The sequence below is a fragment of the Hippichthys cyanospilos genome, chromosome 19 (genome assembly GCF_059441005.1).
Source record: "Hippichthys cyanospilos isolate Australia breed blue-spotted pipefish chromosome 19, RoL_Hcya_1.0, whole genome shotgun sequence".
Taxonomy (NCBI): domain Eukaryota; kingdom Metazoa; phylum Chordata; class Actinopteri; order Syngnathiformes; family Syngnathidae; genus Hippichthys; species Hippichthys cyanospilos.
The window spans coordinates 1,608,598-1,625,113 of record NC_142387.1 but is presented as its reverse complement, the minus strand read 5'-3'; the positions used below and the strand labels follow the sequence as shown (position 1 = coordinate 1,625,113).

Here is a 16,516-nt window from a genome sequence, read left to right as displayed (position 1 = left end):
CGCTCCTCTCAATATTAAGCCAGTTGAGCACCGCAGAGAACTGTGACAATTTGAAGGCAGTAGGTCTCACCGGCCAGGAAACATTTGATCAGTCAGGCCAAGAAAAACAGTGTGAGCCATGCAGTTGGGAGGGGATGTAGCATGAAGGGCAAAAATGCAAGCGATCAGGGTCAAATCTGCTCACAAGCAAAGTATGTCTTGTGGTCGTACAAATGATGAAAACATAGATTATGGAATGGATTCTGAGGAAGTGGTAAATTAATATGCGACAGATGCGTGCATCGACATCAAAAGCCGGGGCATGGTTTGCATTAAAAGATTCGAAATCTTTTGACAGACAATCTGATAATGAATTAAGCGAAGCTGAGCTAGATTCATCAGATGAGTGAATTCCATTGCATATCCACTGATATCGGTAAAGATCCATCCTCAGAATCTTTTGGAATCCGCAGAGGGAAATGCTCAATTGCTAGCTAGCTAACATATAATTGTAGCTAGCTAAATTGAGTGGACACAATTTGGTAAGTACAATGGAACCTCTAGATACAAATTTGATCCGTTCCGGAGTGCAGCTTGTATTCTGAATCATCCTTATGATGAATCACATTTCACAATTGCCCAATTTGTTCCAAGCTCGAAATAAATGCCATAATAAATATATTTTACCTTACCTTTCAAAAAACACAATGTTCGGTAGATGATAGGAAGAAAATGGCTGTAAAACAATAATTTTACTTCCACTTGAACTTAATTTGATTTAAAAAAAAATTAAATAAAATAAACACAAACTTTTATTTTCATCAGATTTTTCTTTGGGAACAAAAAATTGGCTGTAAAGTTGCTTTAATTCTACTTGAACTTTAATTAAAAAAAAGAAACACTGAAAACATAGAAACTTTAATTTTCATAATATTTTTCTTTAAAAAAAATGATCAAGCAGTAGCTTTAACTCTACTTCAATTTAGGCCTTGTCTACATATAGCCGGGGATCTTGCAAATGGGCAGTAAATGTCTTGTTTTGCCCTATTTGCGATATGTGGCCGGGCTTTTTTTTTTTTTCCATCAGAATCGAATATTTGAAGACCTCCGGCCAAAGTGGAGATTTGCCCAAGCCTCAGGTTTCATGTAACTAGCTTCAACGGAGATTTGCATCATCGCGCTACCCTTTTTCTTGCCAAAGACGCCCGTGACATTAGAGGCGGAACTTCTTTCTGATTAGATACATCAAAGGCGGAAGTTTTTTCTGATATGGCAAAATATCACACACACACACACACACAAAAAAGCTTTGTTTCCCAGGCTCACCAGAACGCTCCCTCTTAGCGCTTTATGTGAAGTGTTGATCATTAGCACGTTATCACTTCGGCTTGTTAGCGCTGGCAGCTTTCCCATGTCGTAGCATGGAATGAATGCAAGCCCTCCTCTTAAATTTATTGAAGCACCCGTGTGAAGTCTTGAAATCAAGAGGTAGGCATACTTGCTGACATGTCCCTTCGCCTGTGTTGTCTTCGGATCACGCACTCACAAGATTGCCAATAATGACGCTGGCCTAGAAAGTTGTACACTCGCAAGCTGTACTGTACAGCACAGCCAATAGGAGAACAGGACAATGAATGTAAAGGATTCTGACCAATGGGAGAGCATGATACTGGTGCAGTGGTGTGGCACGTTTAATGCATGCGGGAATTTCAAGTTTTCTCATGAAGCATGTGAGTAATCACTCCTATATTGATTTTTTTTTTCCCTCATATTAAGAGGCAAGAATTTGGCCGAATTTTTACTTGTAAAGTGAATATTTCGTGTACAGAAGCGTTCTTGTCTCAAGGTTACACTGTATTATAGTATGCATACCTTGGAAAATGAAATGAGTTGGATGGAGGAGAATTTTCAGTCATGCTACTATGAATGTGCCAAAAACTCTGGAAAACGGATGTCATTTTAAAATGTTGTCAGAGGACATCCGCGCAAATGCCACATCACCATACAATGACCAAAACAGCAGGCTGGACAGACAGTTTGCCGAACACAGACTGATTTCTCTCAAGCCCACCAAGGCAAAACCTACCAGACAATGTAGGCAAAACAAGATGGGTGTGCAATTTTTCGTGGTTTTTGTCGTATTTTTTCACCAATATGAGCGACATCACAGATCTGCTTCATTTATAGTTGAGAGCACTGTCACCGGTACCCTGTGCTGGAACTTGTGACAAACTGTGACCTGTGTATTCCTGCTACATGAGTGGCATCTTGAAAGAGTATTCCCAACTGCCGGGGACATATTAACACAGTCAAGAGCATGCTTGAAAAGAAAAAAAAAAAAAAAAAAGTTTTTTTTTTTTTTTTTTTAAAGAATGTTTAATGTGTGCTCTGATGTCAAGGATAATAAATATAACATGTCTGTTTTAATGATTTTCTTCTGTTTTTTCAGTCATTTTAATATGCAGGCCATAGTTTATTTATTTATTTATTTTTACCAAACATTGCTCAATATATCGCAATAAGTATTGCAAAATGCCTTTGCTATATCGCAAGATATCACAATTAATACACTTTTAATAGCCAATATCCAGCCCTAGTAAATATCTTGTCAAATGTGAACATGTTGCGTTTTGCAAACATGACCAAATAAGTTTTGCCATCAGAAATTTTCATTGTTTTTGTTCACGTTTTATAGTCTGGAAAGAACTATTTAGAAGTTTCAGATGCCACTAAACCAAAACAAATTTGTGACAAAGTCACTGTTATCCTGAAAACACATCTTTTCGCAACAAAAAAGATCATTAAGTAGTAAATGATCTTTTTTGTTGTGAAAAGATGTGTTTGCCCAAACTAGCTTGGTGTCATTCAAATGACCTATTTTCAAATACTGATTACTAAAGAATGGAAAAAGGTAAAATCTTACCTTGGCTTTCTAATTAAACAATAGAATCCAATCTTCCTAATGGCATCACTCGTGTTTGCACAGACATAGCACACAATTTCCAGCCCTGAAAGATAAGTGAAAATGCTAAAGATTGGCTGGCACTCTTAGGGCTGGCCTTTTCGTATAATGCTTGCAACGGAAAGTTAATGTTCATGATAGATAAAACAGATACAAACAAACCAAACAAATGTTAATGTGAAGTGTGTGTGTGTGTGTGACCTTCCAGTAGGATGCGCACAACTGTACTTGGTTGAAGGCCTCTTGATTAGCGTCAGGCTGCTCAGGTTACAGATGGTAAGAGGTGTGTGTGTGTGTGTGTGTGTGTTAGTGTGTGTGTGTGTGTGTGTGTGTGTGTGTGTGCATGCGTGTGTGTGCGCGCATCTGTGTGTCTACACTTTCAACCCCCCTGTGGTTGATGAACTGAACTTATGAGTAGGATTTAGGAGTCCTGTCCCAAAATCTGGACTAAAACCATGTGTGCTTTATTTCCCTCCTCTTTATTCTGATTCAAATGTTGAACTACATGCTTCCTCTTGTTCTAGTTCGAGTGCAGGCAACCTCATTAAATAATGACCCCCCCCCCCCCCCCAAAAAAAAAATGTTTTTGTGTCACAGCGCAAGTAATTCAAATGTGGCCAAGTTGGAAGAGATGGAGCGTCTGCTGAGAGAAGCCCAGGCAGAGAAGAAACAGCTCCTTGAGCACAAGGTGCTAAGACCTCACATATATACTCTTTTGATATGAATGTACCAAAAACAGCCGAAAGCTTGCACAGGCTAATTCTGCAATTACAAATTTAATTGTGCTATATTTTTTTGCGTGAAATGTCCACAGGGAGTGTATTTTTCCTCTTCCCTATTCTGTATTTTTTTGATGACCCACAGGAACGAGAAATGGAAATTCGCAAACAAGCACTGGATGTGGAAAAGAAGAGACGAGAGGAACTAGAGAAAATGCTCCAGGAAGAGACCAGCAGACGGCAGAAACTCATCGACCGTGAGGTGAAACTACGAGAGAAGCAACGAGTGCAGGTCAGAGGGTCAAATAATCTAGAAATGAAATAGTGATCACCCTTCTAATTGATTGCATAGGTTTTCATTTCTGGATCGTCCATAGCATTTCACATTTTCCATCTGAATTCCATCACAGATTTTTTTTTAAGTTTTTTTAAAATGTGGATGATTTACTGGATTGTGTATTTTGAAGTGACTATTTTTACATACAGGCTGTTACTTGCAAATAACACAAAGCCAGGAGGAAAGTGTATACAAAAGACCAATGGCCAAAGTTTGGGATTGTTTCTGACTTAACTCATGTAATGCCAGCCATTTTTAATGCTCACAACCTCAGTGTCAACTCGTTTTAGCTTATGGAGGAAAATCCCAAGTGGGACTAATAAAATTATATATATTTATATAACTTTAAAATAACACGTTAAAATGCATTAGTATTTTTTATTACTGTTCAAAATAGTAAAATCACACTATCACTATTAATCATAAAACATTAATATTAGTAATAATCATAAAATATTTCACATTTTTCATTTATTAAAAAAATTCTGATAATTTTTATGCTTCTCTTTCTAAACATTTTTTCTTCCTTTCTTTTTGTATACTTTTTATACTTCTCATAGGCCAGATTAAAGCCATTTGCGGGCCATAACTGGCCCGCGGGCCATATGTTTGACCCCCAAGGCTGAAAAAAACTTTAACCTGTCTAAATGCTGTTAAAAAAAGTACTTAACAGATGTTGAAAGAATTTTTTATGTTGATTTTTCCTTCTGTGAATGTTAAAAGGATACCACTTTTGGTATACTTGTGCAATTTTTATAGATAGTAATCTTATTTATGGTTGGTGTGGCAAGTGGGAGGGCGCAAAATGTTTTTTCTTTCTTGGGGTCGGGCTTTGCAAAATATAATTGAGATGCACTGCTCTAATGTGAAATTTAGTAGACAATGATGAGCACACTGTAATTGGACTTGTGGAATAAATTAAATATAAGGAGCAGTTTGACATCAACAACAAAAAATGTAAAGCAAATTTTAAAAAAAATCCAAATGTACTGATTGCACATGAGTAGATAAATTGTATTTGCACTAACCTGAGCCGCTCTGTAACAAGCACTTAGAGCCTTCCGTTTCAGTTGATATATACTATACAGTTGACATTTACTGTACAGTAATTTAAAAAAAACAAACATAATAGTAATAATAAGAATAGTAAGAATAATATTTGATTGTGGAAGAAAAAGTCATAAAAAGCTACAAGAATATTTAAATAAAAGCCAATGACTACTTTAGCTCTCCCCAATTTTCATACCACATATCGTGTTCACAGTTGTGGTGAGTTGGAGCCTTTCCCAGCTAAGTTTTTGTGAAAAGGCATGTCGTACTATTGCCTCTACTGTTATTGCCATCGCATAAGTCTGAAAAGGAACCACTACACCGTCAGCACCAGCCACTGTTTTGAGGGATTTAGAATTCGCGGTTGTATGTAGTTTAAGGTGTTGAGCCTTGCCCAAGAGTATTTGGGCAGTTACAGTTCCATATACCGTATTTTCCGGACTATAAGCTGCACCGGTATATAAGCCGCAGCAGCAAAATATGAGCAAGAAAATGATTTTTGTCACGGATAAGGCGCACTGGACTATAAGCCGCAGGCAACAAAATATTTATGCAAAAAATTAGTACATGGAAGTTTATATATATTTTTTGTTATATATTTTTTTTTTCTATTTTTTTTTGTGTGCCAACAGCAACATCCTCTCTTTAACAGACTGAACATGCCTGCATGTTTAGTCCCAACCTGTTTATAGAAAAGGAATGGGTGGATATTTTCAACACTAATAGAATACTGTTCGTTAAATAGCTGTTCATTATCGAAATCAATACTTCAATAGCATCTTGTTGCACCTTCCTTCGTTTGATAGATTATTTTAGTGAACATAAAAACACATTGCACATAATTCATATATAAAATCATGCATATATAAAATTGTATATACTGTGTATTATATATAAAATTTACATCACAAATTTACCCCAAATTGTATACATTCTTTTATTCAATTTAGACATACAGTGGGCCCCCGTGTTACGAACTTAATCCGTTCAGCGGCTACGCTCGTAACTCGAATTGCTCGTATGACGGGCAATCCAAAACCTATGTTAGTTAGTGAATGCGTGCAACGTGTGCAAAAACCTTAGGTAAAAACATCACGACTTTATACACATATTAAAAATTAGTAACATAATCTACTGTACAGTTAAATTAAATAACATAAATATACAAAGGAAAAATGACATTTACCTTTGGGGCGATGTGACTTGAGCTGGGTGGAGGCGGAGGGGCGCAGACACCAACCCGCAGAATTTATTTATTTATTTTCTTAAACTGGAACTTTTCTCAAACTACAACATATCACCGGCGATTTCCTTCTCTTTAATCCATAATAGAAGAGGCCTCTCCATTTTGTTGTCGACCGAGGTCCGTCCCCTGGCAAGGAAAGTCTTTCCCTTGGAAGATTGCCGAGCGGTTACGGCCATACTCACGAGCAAGGTTAACTATGTGTGCGCCTCCTTCGTATTTTTTATTATCTCATGCTTGGTTTCTGTTGTCATCATCCTCTTACTTCGTCCTTTACCGCCACTTGCAATTTTAGAAGCCATGTCTAGCAAATAAAGTTTGCAAAGTCTTCACAACACACTGACCGCCTGTGCCATCATGCCCAATGAAGGAGTTCGGCCAATAGCATATTGGCATTTGTGATTGACGTGACGCCAGCCAATAGCATATCTGCATCTCCATGACTGAGACCGGGACTCTGACCTTAATCGACCAATAGCGTATCGGCATCTCCGTGACTGACCCCGTGACTGAGACAGTGACTGTGACATTGTAAGAGGAATAGCATATCGGCGTTACCGTGACATCCGAGAACAATTGCGTTTAATGTCGCAGCAAAGCAAAAAAAATAGCACGGGCACATTGACCGGCATGTTGGGGCATGTTGGACTGTTCGTAAGACGAAAGGTTTGTGCGTAAGAGGGGGACAAAAAATGCCGCGGTCCACGTTCGTAAGATGAAAAGTTCGTAAAAGAGGGAGTTCCTAAACCGGGGGCCCATTGTATATATTTTTTTAATATATTTTTAAAACTCTTTGAGCACAGCTGTTGATTAACATTTTTTCAGTTCTATTCGTTAGTTGTTCCATAAGTTGAAACCTCGAACAGATGCACATATTTGCTTGCTGGTGGCTCGCAAAAAACTAAAAAAAACAACAGATAAGACGCACTAAGCCGCAAGGTACAAATCATGAGGAAAAAGTTGCGGTTTATAGTCCGAAAAATGTGGTAATTCTACATACAAGGGGCCCCTGGATTACAAGATTAATCCGTTCTGCGGTTGGGATCGTAACGCGAACTCACAGTATGGCGGGCAATCCAACCTGCAATAATTAGCTAATGCGTGTGAAACCCCAGGTAAAAACATCTAAATTGTAGACACATTAAAAATTGGTATCAAAATTGTATAGTGCTACATATAATATACATGTATACAATTAAATAACATAATAAATAAAAAACAAAGGATTACTTTAGTGACGATTAAAGATTTATTGTCATATTAATAGTTGTACCATACAATGAAATTCTTAGTCTGTTCACTTCCCCGAGCAGCAGACTACATTCCATAATTGAGCAATAAATAAATAATAATACATAGCAATAAACGACAGAGACTATGGTGCTAGTAATGTAGTGCAGAATATCATGTTTTTTTTTTATTCTTTGTTTATTGTTTACGCGTGCAGTCGGAGGCAGATTAGTTTTTGAGGGATTTGTTGAGAATCCCGACAACTTGTGGTTAGAAGCTGTTTGCCAGTCTGGCAGTCCTGGCCCTCAAGCTCCTGTAGCGTCTGCCTGATGGCAGCATTTCAAACAGGTCGTTTTGTGGGTGTGTCCTGTCCTTGAGGATGCTGCGTGTTCTCCGCAGAACCCTGGTGTGCTAAATGTCCTGCAGTGAGAGTAAGGCTGCTCCACAGATACGCTGTGAGGTCTTGATCACAAGCTGGAGAGCCTTCCTGTCTTGTGTGGTGCAGTTGCCATATCAGACTGTGATGGCGGTGGAGAGGACACTTTGGATTGGGTGTCTGTACAAGTTGTCAAAAGTCTTTGCTGACATGCCAAATTTCTTCAGTCTCCACAAAAAGTACTCGAGATGAACTTATGGTCATATCCCATAGTAAGTGTCGCCTAACCTAGGCTAGGCTAGCTTAGCTTTCTTTGTATTTTTTGATTAGCGCCAGCTTCGTTTCCATACAACTCATCTTCTTACTTCTCTCTTGAACATCACTAGCAATCTTGGGACCCATGGCTAACCAATTAAAGTTTGAATCAAGCACTAAAATGCACAATAAATACGATATTCAAAGTACTCACACAAGATCAAGTCTTTAGGCAGCCATCTTTGTGACCCCTTGCGTCGACCAATAGCAGATAAGCATCTTCGTGAGTCGTGACGCCGACCAATAGCAGACCAGCATTGTAGTGACGTAAGCAGTGACGTGTGTAGTGACATATGCACGCGTTGCCCCTAGTAGACATCCGTGAACACAGATCGTCATGTTTGAGAAGAAAAGATGTTGATTTTTTATATCATAAGATGGAAAAAAATGGCGTTAGGAGGGAACAAAAAATCATTGCGATCCACGCCGTAAGGTGAAAAAAACGCAAGGCAGGGACATCGTAAACCGGGGGTCCACTGTACTCATGAATCACTTATCTTGTTTTCTAGTCCCGACCACTCACACGGTATCTACCAGTGCGAAAGGATGATTTTGATTTGCGGGCTCACATTGAGTCGGCGGGTCACAGCGCAGACACGTGTCTCCACTTGTCCATCTCCGAAAAGACGTGTAGAGGCTACCTGATCAAGATGGGAGGCAAGATCAAGACCTGGAAAAAGCGCTGGTTTGTCTTCGACCGTAATCGACGGACACTATCCTACTATGCAGGTTTTCATTTATTTTATATTTTTGTTTGATATGTTTAATGTTGCTTTTTTTAAAAACTATCATGACACATATGATGTGCATTGTTCTGCTGTGATATTGGTATAGGCAAGCATGAAGCCAAGCTGAAAGGTGTGATCTACTTCCAAGCCATAGAAGAAGTGTATTATGATCATCTGAAGAATGCACATAAGGTATTGTACAGTTGTCAGAGAATTTTATTTAGTTTTTGACTGAAGATACAGTATAAAGACATTACAAAAGGAACTGGCAAATAAAAACAAAAATGAAAAGAAGAAATGATATCATTAATGGATACTGTATAACAGTTCAACATTTTCAACAGTTTACAGTTCAAAAAGGAGTAGAAAGAAGTTCAAGAACTTGTCAAGTCCTTCCCATTGTTCTCTGTATTGTGTCATATTCAGATACAAGGTTAATCATATACAATCACATAATGTAACATTATTAGAATTATTGTGCAGGCTGAGAACTAAAAGTAATGTTTACAATTAAGTGTTGAGAGATTTTTTGTGTTATTTTGTCTTTTAAATATGATTCATAAAGGAATTGCTTGCTGATAGCTAACGAGGGATGTGTTTCCATGGCAAGGAGGTTACTCGTTCAACTCTTAACAAATAGGTGCTCAGCAAATGGACAAAGTTCCTCAATTTGGCTTTCAGCCAGGATATACAATTTAGAAATGTTTAAATTTCCTAATTAAAGGCGACGAAAGAGGGCGACGGAGGGACGACTGAAGTTTTGACCACATTGGTTGACTTGAGCCCCAGAGATTGGAAAGCCCACCTCAAAGTTAAGACTCTGCTTCCTCAAAGGAAGATGTGTTGGTGGAATTGAGCAGGTCTTCGAAGTATTCTGCCCACCAGCTCACGACGTCCAAAGTTGAGGTTAGCAGCACTCCATTGTACGTAGTGTTAACGGTGCACTGCCCCTCCCCTTCTGAGGCACAGAGTGGTGGACCAGAATTTCTTCCAAGCTGTCCTGAAGTTGTTTTCCATGGCCTTGCCAAACTACTTCCATACTAGAGTTTTTGCCTTGTGCACCACCGACGGCGCACTCTGCTTGGCCAGTCGGTGCCTCCAAAGTCCAAAAGGTCAAAAAAGCCCGATAGGCATCCTTCTTCAGCTTGTCGGCATCCCTCACCGCTGGGTGTCCATCAACAGGTTTGGGGATTGCCGCTACAACAGGCACCGGCCACCTTATGGCCTCAACTCTGGTCAGTTGCTTTGACAATGGAGGCATGGAACATGGTCCACTTGGACTCAATGTCACCCGCCTCCCCTTGGACATAGGAGAAATTCTGGTGGAAGTGGGAGTTTAAGCTCCTTCTGACACAGGACCCTGTCAGACATTCTCAGCAGACCCTCACAATATGTTTGGGTCTGCCAGGGCCAGGTCTGATGGGCATCCTCCCCCACCCTCGGAGCCAACACACCATTAGGTGGTGATTAGTTGACAGCTCCGCCCCTTTGTTCACCTGAGTGTCCAAAACATGCAGCTATAAATCTGATGACACCACCACAAAGTCGGTCATTGAACTGACCTAGGGAGTCCTGGTGCCAGGTGCACATACTGTATGGGCACCCTTATGTTTTGAACATTGTGGGGGTTTTTTTCTTGTCGGGGGGGTGTTCCTCCCAATCACACCCCTCCAGGCCTCATTGTCATTGCCCATGTGAGCATTGACGCCCCTGTGAGAGGTGACATTGCTTGTCCCAAGAGCCAGCTTCTACAACCAGGGATCAGACCGCCTTTGGCTGGCGCCGAGCTCATACTGCACCTAACCCCTATAGCCACTCTTAGAGGTGGTGAGCCCATGTCAAGGGGGACCCACGTTACCGCTTCGTGCTGAGCCAAGTCACATGGATGCAGGCCCAGACATCTTTGGCCAGGTATTCGCCACTGAGCCCCTCCTCCAGGCTTGGCTCCACAGGGGGTCCCTGGTGACCTGGGTTTTATTCATCATTAGAGGTCATCATTAGAGATGCATGCTTAGTCTGGTCCCTCACCTAGGACTTGTTTGCCATGGGAGTCCATGTCAGGGGCATAAAGACCCAGACAACTTAGGTCACGCAAAACCCTCCACCACCATAAGGGGACAACCCACAGAAGGGACCTAGGAAATTGGCAACTGTAAATTATTATTATTATTATTTATTTATTTATTTTTTAATACTCGTTGCAATTTCCTCCACAATCTCAATTACTGCCATAGAGGTGGACCTATTTTTCCTGAAACCATATTGATTTCCACTTATGAGATTGTACATACCAATAAAATTACTAACTCTATGTGCATGTAATTTTCTAGAGTTTTTGATAATCGATCCAATAACGACATTGGTCTATAATTAGTAAATAAATGTTTTTTTAATACTAGTTGCAATTTCCTTAACAATCACAATTACTGCCATAGAGGTGGACCTATTTTTCCTGAAACCATATTAATTTTCATTTATGAGATTGTACTTCCCAATAAAATTCTCTATGTGCATAGAATTTTCTAGAATTTTTTAAAATTGAACCAATAACGACATTGGTCTATAATTAGTAAATAAATGCTTCACTTAAATTTTATGAATTAGAATATCTTTTGCCATTTATATTTTACATGGGAAAATACCAGTTTCAGATGACAGGTATGTAAAAGGTTGTACTACATATACTATATGTTATTATTAATGCCAGTCAATTAATTAAATTAGTACAGTCAATAGACTGGTATGTATGTGTGGTGTGTGTGTGTATATATACAGTCAGCCCCCGGCTTACGAGCACCCTGATTTGCGAACAATTCGCCTTACGAGCGTGGAACAGGGAGATTTTTGTCCTCCGCTTACGAGCAAACCTCTCGCCTTGCGAGCATTCCGACAAACCAGCCATTGAGTATGTAGAAATGTTCTCACCTAACTGCGTCAACATATTCAGCAGTTGCGTCATTTACAATTATTAACAGATACTTATCGCGGTAACGTGAACGCTATTGGTCTTACAACCTCACACTGACTGTCTCACTCACGGTGTCTAAATATATTACCATTTAAGTGTAGTGTTTGTACAGCTAAAGGGAAAAACAGCTGACATGAAATTAAATGTGCCGATTGCAGGACAAAGAATTGTCATTGGTTTAAATGTGTGTTTTTTTTTAATTAATTGTCAATACATTCCAACCGTTTAAAAAAAAGTGCGAATAATTATCAGTCAGTCAAGGAGACGCCAATATGCTATTGGTCGATTAAGGTCACCCGGTCTCACTCACGGAGATGCTATTGGCCGGCGTCACACGTCAATCACAGAAATGCCGATATGCTATTGGCCGAACGCCTTTATCTAGCTTGATGGGACAGGATGGAAGGAAGTAGAGAAAATGCGTGAAAAACGGAATGTTTTGAAGACTTTGCAAACTTTATCTGTTAGACATAGCTTCTAAAATTACTAGCAGCGGTAAAGGAAGAAATAAGAGGATGATGTTTTAGTATCTCCGTGATTTGCACCATGACTGAAAGAGTTACTGTAACACTGTAAGACCAATAGCCTATATGCGTTGCCATATTAACTTAAAACGTTGATCTCTGCACCCTGTTACGGGTGGTATTACAGTGCTATATAATGGTTACTTGACAAAACTGCATGTCATGTTAGTCGGCGACCTCCCGACATGCTTTGGGACAGCGCCATTGTTGCAATTCTGTGAGTTGAAACCAACGGTGAACTGACGCTCGAACAAGCCTTAAGTGTGGTGCCTAGTTAATACAACACACACAACCTCCCCTCCGCCTCCACCCAGCTCAATTCACGTCGGGAAAAACAGCTGACATGAAATTAAGTGTGCCGATTGCAGGACAAAAAATCGTCACAGGTTTAAATGTGTTTTAATCAATAAGATGTCAATACATTCCAACCGTTTAAAAAAAAAAGTGCGAATAATTATCAGTCAGTCAAGGAGACGCCAATATGCTATTGGTCGATTAAGGTCACCCGGTCTCACTCACGGAGATGCTATTGGCCGGCGTCACACGTCAATCACAGAAGTGCCGATATGCTATTGGCCGAACGCCTTTATCTAGCTTGATGGCACAGCTGGTTGGGATGGAAGGAAGTAGAGAAAACCCTGACTGAAAAAGTTACTGTGACACTGTAAGACCAATAGCATATCTGACTACCGTATTGACTTCGAGCATTCATCTCTGCTCATCTCTGCTTATCTCAGCACAAGTCACGTCTTTCCAAAGGTAAAAGTCATTTTTCCTTTGTATTTGTCACTTAATATTAATATATGTATACAGCGTGATCATTTTACCTAAGTCTTCTGCGCGCGTTGCACGCATTCACGAATTAACATGGGTTTGGATTGCCCGCTATACGAGCAATTCGAGATACGAGCGTAGCCGCTGAACGGATTAAGTTCGTAACCCGGGGGCCCACTGTATATATATATATATATATATATATATATATAATATGTATATATAATATGTATATATATAATATGTATATATATGTATATATATATATATATATATATATATATATATATATAATATGTATATATATGTATATATATATATATATATATATATATATATATATATATATATATAATATGTATATATATATATATATATATATATATATATATATATATATATATATATATATATATAGTGGGCCCCCGTGTTATGACCTTAATCCGTTCAGTGGCTCGGCTCGTAACTCGAATTTGCCGTATGACGGGCATTTCAAACCTATGTTAATTAGTGAATGCGTGCAAAAACCTTAAAAAAACCTTAAAAACATCACGACTTTATACGCATATTAAAAATTAGTAACATAATCGCCTGTACAGTTAAATTAAATAACAAGATGAACCTGCAGATTTTTTTTTCTTAAACGAGAACTTTTTTCAAACGAGATCTTTTTTTAAACTGACTTTTTTTGTTTAAACGGGAACTTTTTAAATGAGAACTTATTTTTAAACGAGACCATATCACAGGCGATTTCCTCCTCTTTAATCCATAATAGAAGAAGCCTCTCCATTTTGTTTTTGACCGAGGTCCGTCCCCTGGCAAGGAAAGTCATGCCCTTAGAAGACTTGCTTGCTTTGATAGCTTCCCTCTTCTTGAGAATTGTACCGATTGTCGAGCGGTTACGGCCATACTCGCTAGCAAGGTTACCTATGCGTGCGCCTCATTTGTATTTTTTTATTATCTCCTGCTTCGTTTCTATTGTCATCATCCTCTTACTTCTTCCTTTACCGCCACTTGCAATTTTAGAAGCCATGTCTAACAGATAAAAGTTTGCAAAGTCTTCACAACACACCAACCAGCTCGTGCCATCTAGGAAGATGAGGGAGTTCGGCCAATAACATATCGGCATTTCTGTGATTGACGTGACGCCGGCCAATTGCATATCGGCATCTCCGTGACTGCCTTAATCGACCAATAGCATATCGGCATTTCCGTAACATGCGAGAAAAGTTGTTTTTGTTGATGCAGCAAAGCAAAAAAAAATAGTGTGGACCCACTGACCGGCATGTTGAATGGTTATTAAGACGAAAGGTTTTTGCCTAAGAGGGCGGACAAAAAAACGCCGCGGTCCACGTCGTAAAATGAAAAATACGTAAAACGGGGTTCGTAAACCGGGGCCGAATTTTCCGGACTATAGGCTGCAGCAGCAAAAATTGACCAAAAAATAAAACATCTTTTGCCACGGATAAGCCGCACTGGACTATAAGCCATAGGTCATAACATCAGATATTTATGCAAAAAGATGGTATATGAAAGTTTTATTTTATACACACACACACACACACACACACACACACACACATATATATATATATATATATATATATATAGATATATAGATATAGATATATATATATACACAGTGGGCCCCCGGGTTACGAACTTAATCCGTTCAGCGGCTACGTTCGTAACTCGAACTGCTCGTATAACAGGCAATCCAAACCTATGTTAATTCGTGAATGCGTGCAACGCGTGCAAAACTTTAGGTAAAAATATCATGACTTTATACACATATTAAAAATAAGTTACATAATCTACTGTACAGTTAAATTACATAACATATACCAAGGAAAAATGACATTTACCTTTGGAGCAATGTAACTTGAGCTGGGTGGAGGCGGAGGGGAGCAGAGACCAACCCGCAAAGTTATCACAGTTACGTTGATTTGCTATTGCTCTTACAATGTCACAGTCAATGTTTCAGTCATGGTGTCAGTCACGGAGATGCTAAAACATCATCCTCTTACTTCTTCCTTTACCGCTACTAGCAATTTTAGAAGCTATGTCTAACAGATAAAGTTTGCAAAGTCTTCACAACATTCCTTCCTTCCGTTTTACTCATTTTCTCTCCTTCCTTCCATCCAGACCAGTTGTGCCATCAAGCTAGATAAAGGCATTCGGCCAATAGCATATCGGCATTTCTGTGATTGACATGACGCCGGCCAATAGCATCTCCGTGAGTGAGACCGGGTGACCTTAATCGACCAATAGCATATTGGCATCCATCCAATATGGGGTTAGTCACTGTCTCAGTCACGTGACTGACACCGTGACTGAGACAGTGACTGTGACGTTGTAAGAGCAATAGCGTTCACGTTACTGTCACAAGCGTCAACTACTGACTTTGTTGACGCAGCCAAGCGAATATATATTTGCTTACACAATGGCAAACATGTTGGGTTGTTCGTAACACGAACGGTTTGTTCCCAAGCGGGGGACAAAAATCTCCGTGGTCCACGCTTGTAAGCCGAAGTGTTCGTAAAACAGGGTGTTCGTAAACCGGGGGCCGACTGTGTGTGTGTGTGTGTGTGTGTGTGTGTGTGTATATATATATATATATATATATATATATATATATATTTTTTTTTTTTTTTTTTTTAAATTTTATTTTAAATCGTATACCAACTGCAATGTCCTCTCTTTAACAGCTTTCTGTCTCCCATTGCTTAATTGATAGATTAGATAGAATTTAGTGAACATTGCACACACTGCACCTAAATAATATATACAATCATATTATAAATACAATCATATACTGTACACTGTATATCAAACACAAACTTTTATACAAGATCTTTATGCCGTCCTCAACTCCGAAGAGTCGGGTTTTTCGCCAGCCAAACGGCTGGATAACGACGTTTCAAACAACCAGACTGCCTTTTCTTTTACTTTGCTTTATTTGAACAATGGCCATTGACCATTACCCTCTTTAGGTCGCCGTGAAACTAGAAAAATAAAACACATAATCAGCTAATGATACATAGCACCTCTCAAGCAAACAAGCAAGTTGCACAACGAAAAAATACTCTTATTTCCAATGTCTCTAACGATAAACAAAACAGATGAACAGTGTCAATTTTGACAACTTGTGTACTTACGGATAATTCTCGTCCAAGGCAAAACAAATAAGATCAGCAATCCTCGAACATTAACCTGTCGTCTTTGCGTGCTTCCACATTGGATAACTTACGTCTACTGCGAAAAATAATATTTTAAAGTGACCAGAAGAGGGTACTCTAAGTCTATGTAAA

General features: G+C 39.2%; 1 protein-coding gene across 7 annotated transcripts in view; it reads left to right on the top strand.

The window, feature by feature from the left end:
* The window catches only part of phldb2b (pleckstrin homology-like domain, family B, member 2b), a 93,542-nt gene that overhangs the window by 72,758 nt on the left and 4,268 nt on the right, over positions 1–16,516 (top strand). For all 7 annotated transcript variants that reach the window (XM_088401639.1, XM_088401638.1, XM_088401637.1 and 4 more), the window contains 4 exons: positions 3,539–3,629; positions 3,806–3,952; positions 8,721–8,940; positions 9,046–9,131. In XM_088401639.1, the coding sequence (XP_088257765.1) occupies positions 3,539–3,629; positions 3,806–3,952; positions 8,721–8,940; positions 9,046–9,131 (544 nt within the window). The remainder of the gene's footprint in view (positions 1–3,538; positions 3,630–3,805; positions 3,953–8,720; positions 8,941–9,045; positions 9,132–16,516) is intronic.